This window comes from Odontomachus brunneus, unplaced genomic scaffold (assembly GCF_010583005.1).
Source record: "Odontomachus brunneus isolate Ranch 3 - 2012 unplaced genomic scaffold, Obru_v1 Obru_scaffold_006, whole genome shotgun sequence".
Lineage (NCBI taxonomy): Eukaryota > Metazoa > Arthropoda > Insecta > Hymenoptera > Formicidae > Odontomachus > Odontomachus brunneus.
The window spans coordinates 362430-368166 of record NW_022639456.1 but is presented as its reverse complement, the minus strand read 5'-3'; the positions used below and the strand labels follow the sequence as shown (position 1 = coordinate 368166).

Here is a 5737-nt window from a genome sequence, read left to right as displayed (position 1 = left end):
ATTTCCTTATCTCCGTCTCTCTCGACTTATCGATAAATCATGATGAATTAATGATCGCTGTGCCAATTATTTATTAGCGACCTCCGTGCTTTTCTGTTACTCTCGCAAGAAGCGACCGAAGCTGGGAACTTTGCGCAAAGAAAGAGCGTTTAGATATGTTGAGTCGTAATATGACCATAGTAGCCGCAGGTGTCGATACTGAGAGGACGAAGGATAAGTCCGCGTTGCACCTGTGTGCGCGGCACACTCTCTCATCAACGATGTTCACCGTGATCGTGCTATTTGCTCCACCTTCTTCATCCTCAATGTTCATCACGTGATCCACGTGCACATACTCCCACCTCGTTGCTTCTGCCTCACTTGAGCTTTTGGGGGTTGGTGCGAAGGGTAAAGCGCCGCGTGAAAGAAAAAAAAACGAAAAGAAAGAAGGAACGCTGGGGAAAGGGGAAATCGCGGGAATGGGCTTAATGCTTTTCCTTCCCCGAGCTCTGGGACTCCCGTGGGATATATCGATCGGCACGCCGCCGTTTCTCTCGATCTTCTGCCACAGGATTAGACCACAATGAAGGACCGGGCTTCCCCGGGCCCCTCTTTCTTGTTCCCAGGCGAGCCAAAAGCACAAATGGGAGGTGTTCACGTTCCTGACGCCGACCTTCTGCGACCACTGCGGCTCGATGCTTCACGGTATCGCCCATCAGGGACTCAAGTGTTCAGGTAGATAGAAAGCTAAGTCAAGAAACCGAGCCCGAGCCCGCGCGCTCGCGCGTCACCGGCACGCCGAATCATCAAACGGTCAGATATCTCGCACATCGATCCCCCGACCTGCTGTCACCGCCATCACCGCCACCACCATCGACAACACACTACCTACACCACCCACGCCCCGTCAGTCCCGTCATAATTCCGCAGGAATGCGTCTCCCATCTGGGTCGTCCGAATTTCTGTCCCGACGGGATGATCGATCCGACGGCAAGGTCCGAAATTTCGAATGTCAATTTTGCGGGATATCTCGCCAGATGGGGATTCTCTTCCCCATTTGTTTCACGTCGAAATAATAATGCAAACGCGACGCGAGAGAGTAGAGACGGTTTTCGATGAAAACCGGGTCGGGAACGTAAATCTTTCTAAAGTAATGATTTTTCGTTAATAGCGATGCTCGCGTTACGCTGAGGCTGTAGTGATGATGTTACGGTTTCGCTAAAGCGCTCCAACAGCCGCGGGGCTATTGTTATTACGGAGGACAAAGCGAGAAACACCGATAAAAAAGAATATCGAAAATCCATCGACGGCGGTGCGCGATGCGAACGGTAATTCGTTGTACCGCTATTAATAGTTACGTATCGATATCGCGGCTCTTCATCGTTGCGCGCTCGTTTCGTGCCGTTCGGAGACCCAGATGCAGGGCTTTTCACAGATAGCGAGGACGCGCGGTACGAACAGCCGGCATGCAAAAATACATGGCAATTAAGCCGCGCCGTTCGCTTTTATCTCGCGGCGCGTTAAGTCGCTTTAAAGTGGTCGCGGCTAATTTAGCGTGTTCCGAAAGAGAGAGGTATATATATATATATATATATATATATATATATATATGTGTTACCACTTTGTGCCGTTAATAGACCGTCGATTAATTAGCGTCATCTGTCGCCCGAGAGAATGCGAACCGCGAGCCAATTGTTCCACGAATTATTCGCAAAGGCGTTCATTAATTTTCCGGGAATTATTCCCTTGTCCGGGAATAAATCGATACGTTTCTTTTTAGAGACATTTCATCGACCCGTTTCCTACATTCTCATGTTGTAAAAAGTATGAATTTATTTATTTATTTAATTAAACGGAAATGTGTTCTTTTGACATACAACAGAAAAAAAATATAGAAACAACGTAATATACAAAAAAGTCTTACTTTTGTGCGAATAAACGAATAAAAAAGTGGAATCGCGACCGGTGTGAATTTGTTGAGACGTCGAGGGGAAATGCATCTCTTATTAGAACGTGAAAAATTTGATTACGAGACCGCGCGTCAGTCGAAAAGCTCACCGATGTTGATATCGGGACGTTGGACAGAAATAAATGTCGGTTGAATCCAGATGGGGCGCGATATCGACTTCGGTACGAGTAACAAATGTACCCTGGATTTTCTGCGTCGTCCGCGAAACCCCCGGGAGAGTGGTGAGCATCGGAAATGTACGGATCAGGTGACTCGAAACTCGTATCTCCAGCACTCGCATCCGTTTCGAGCAGGGTGGGTTACAGGGACGGTTTGTCCGACGATGTCCCGCTCCATGAGGCACTTTGTCCGAGCAGACGGACTGCCCCGAGGCGCAGGCTTTGCACGCGATTACGAAGCAACAACTTCCGGTTGCCCTGGCTGCCTGGGAGGATCCGATGCGAAGTTTCGCGGTTGGTGGAATTAACAGAAATCGTCGCGATCGCAGTGATCGAGATTCAAGTCGAGAGAGGGAAAATCGTGCATTACTTCGCAAATCCTTCGAAGTCGTGATTTTCGGGCTGAAAAATGTGGAAATATTACACACGTCTGAAAATATTATGGAAAATGCGATCGGGACTTCAACCGTGCTCGAAATCGCGATTACTTTGAGAGTTTATGATGCGGAGAGCTTTCTCCCAGGATGCTCACTCGTTACGTGACTGTGCCACTCGTTCCTGCGTATTTTCGCGAGATTCCTTCCTTTCGCGTTCGCGACTTTTGTGCTCTTCTAAAGTCCAAAGTCGAATAATAACTTCACGCGACGCAAGACGCGACATTTAGCTGTTCCCTTCAACGCGATAACGCTTGGTATCGCCAAATTTTCTCGGTCGGCTGCCGAGTTGGCCCCGAGTGAGGGTCGTGTCAATGAGAAATTGCCACACGGAGAAAACGGTTGTTACAACTACATTATTTACAATATTTAGAAAAAATATTAATGCAAATTCAAGTAATAAATTGCATAAAAAATTGTTGTTGCATCTATACAGTTTTCACGCCCGTAGTTCTTATGTTAAGAATATTGTTATTTCTCTGTTGTGATTTGTAAAACGATCTGTAAAACGAACTGTGGATGAGAACAAATCGAATCACTCGGCAAATCGAACAAGTTCTTTGCGTCCGCGCGGAACGCAATTTGATCGCAGAGCGCTCGGAAACCTAACGAATAGTCCATCGACCGTTTCTATCGTTAACCACGTTAACAGAAGCCCGACTCAACGTCGGGACCCAAACGGTGCGGGAGCCGCTTATTGCTGTTCGTATTACATTAAGCACATGCGACTTCCCGTAAAAAAAATTATGCAATCGCTCGTGCACAAGTAGAAATTGTCGGAAACGGTCAGACGTGGTGCGGTGATTACCTTCAAACTCGATTATCCGCTTGTGTGTCGTTTCCACCGCGTGAAAACAGCCTGAACGCGAGAAATTATCTCGATTCGTTGCTCTTCTTTAACAGGATTCTCGGTCGAAGCCATCGAAGCTCCGCCAGTTTTAATCTAAAGTCAATTTACTATTAGCACTCTCATATGAGAGTTAAAATCAATTTTTCGCTTCATCCAACCGTAACTCTTCGCAGATGTGTTAGTCCGGAAATAGCAAAGAGGTGAATGTAACGTTCCGCAAGAAATCGTCGTGTTGAAGTTTTCTTTTTATCCCGAGAGAGAGTCGCGAATCAACGTGGGGATTGTTCTCACTAACTACACGGAAAAAAAGTTTGGTTGGATTAACTAGACATCTCTCTCTCTCTCTCTCTCTCTCTCTCTCTCTCTCTCTCTCTCTCTCTGGTAAAATATGAACGAATCAGAAATTCCAGTTAAAGTTACCAGAATTTTCTGGTTCGCTCATATTTGGTTAACTCACCCAAACGTTTTTTCCGTGTACTCGTCTTAATTATAGCCGTCTCGATTTCGCCACGTGCCCGGGTTGCAAATACGAATTCGAGACTCGTCGAAATAAGCCTAGCCGTCGTGGCGTCAAGCTCTCGCGACAGATTCCGTTTTAGAGAAGCCCAGGTTTCTTCATTCGAGCGTGGCTTTCGGCGCACCGACGTCCTCGTTGCGGGTTTTATACGGCTTTAGATCGCGCAATCATCCCCCGCCGCGTTGCACCCGAAAGAACGCTACATCCGCCGACGGGGCTCGTCTCTTCAACAGTGCAAAGCACCGTTCCATCTCGCAGCTATCTCGCGGCCGCCTCCTTCTGTCGCAAGCTCCACGAAAGAGCTTCCGGGACGACGTGAGACGCGCGATTACACACCGGCTGGTATACAGAAATGCGCGCCAACGTTGTCTGCTGCATACATCTCCACGTGGAATTTCGCGCACGAGTGGCACAGAAAACGTTCGAGGGGAGATAGACGCGTTAGTCGTGTTGATATCGCGTCCAACAAAACTCACCCTTCGCGTTTACCTCGCGCAAGTTTCCCCGGCGAGGCCAGGAAGAAGCGTGTACGCGCTGATCGGTTCATCTCCCTCGAATCACTCACATGGTGCATCATTTCTGTCTACGATGGTACTACTGTTTACCCGCGAGAATGTCTTGTTCGGGAAGAAAAGAGAAAAATGAGAAAATCGGCCGTATCAACCCCTGCGATTCGTACTCGAGTGTGTTACTCGAGCTGGGTGTAGTGCGTTCCCATTCAACGTACGTACAATATTAACGCGATCGTTATCGGCCTTATACCGTAGGTATATTACTTTCGGCCTTGGTACATATTTAATCGTGTCATCACACAAACTATGTATTGCTGTACACTTCCCAGCTCTTTCCCTCTCCTCTGTGCTTCCCGCCGCTCTCTCCGTAAAGTGTGTGGGAAGATATTTGAATAATACCGCTTTCCTTGCATTCGTCACCTATTCTCACCCGTCGCTTATTCATAATACGGCGCGTTCTTAACCCCCCGCGACGTTTGTACGAGACAACGACATCTCGTGCACCCCTCGTTGGCTATGTTCATCGAACATCCATTCACCTATGCGTGTTTCACACGCGCTCCCGGTGTTTGTACATATGTATAGATTTTGTATATAATGCGATTTAAACAGCACCCTCGAGCAAGAACCAGTGGCGTATTATCGCTATTTTTAGTGACTGTATGCACACGGTGCTACACATGCGCGCGTACACACGGTAAAGTTCCCATAGTCGGAGTGCTAATTCGGCCGCTAATTAAATTGATCTATGATCTGATAGGTCACGGAAGATTTATTTCGCGTTAATTAATTCGAATAACGACAGATTCCCTCCGATAAATCTGACACGGCCGTTCTCTCACGGGACAGGCTTGTTATCTCGATTTGACTTTTGTTCATGTTTCAAGTACCTCGCGGCGCGATGGAAATTCTCCTGGAGAAAATAAAATTCATTTAAGTTGTGAGGTATGAGCGAGTTTCGTTACATCCGCCGGTTGCATAGCGGCGGTTTAATATTGGCTTAGCGTTTGCCCGCGCTCCTTATTTTTGCAGTATCTCTTTGTTATATTCCCCTTCCTCTCCGTGCAGCTTTTCAAACTTATTTTCCTCGAAACAACGCGGCGCGCTCGCGAATTTCACCGCGTGTACGCGCTCAATCACCGACGCACGGTGTGTATATGAATTCGTGTACATATGTATATACACGCGCGAGACAATGTTTGTCGTGCATGCACGTGAACGTGTATCTCTCTCTATCTATTTATATATGTATATATATATATATATATATATATATATATATATATATATATATATATATATATATATATATATATCT

General features: G+C 46.9%; 1 protein-coding gene across 2 annotated transcripts in view; it reads left to right on the top strand.

Moving 5' to 3' along the window:
• LOC116852695 (protein kinase C, brain isozyme) overlaps positions 1–5737 on the top strand; it is an 82352-nt gene that overhangs the window by 59482 nt on the left and 17133 nt on the right. The window contains exon 4 of one of the 2 annotated variants that reach the window (XM_032833303.1): positions 606–714. The exons of the other annotated variant lie outside the window; for it this stretch is intronic. Coding sequence (XP_032689194.1) covers positions 606–714 — 109 coding nt within the window. The remainder of the gene's footprint in view (positions 1–605; positions 715–5737) is intronic. 2 annotated transcript variants of the gene reach the window in all.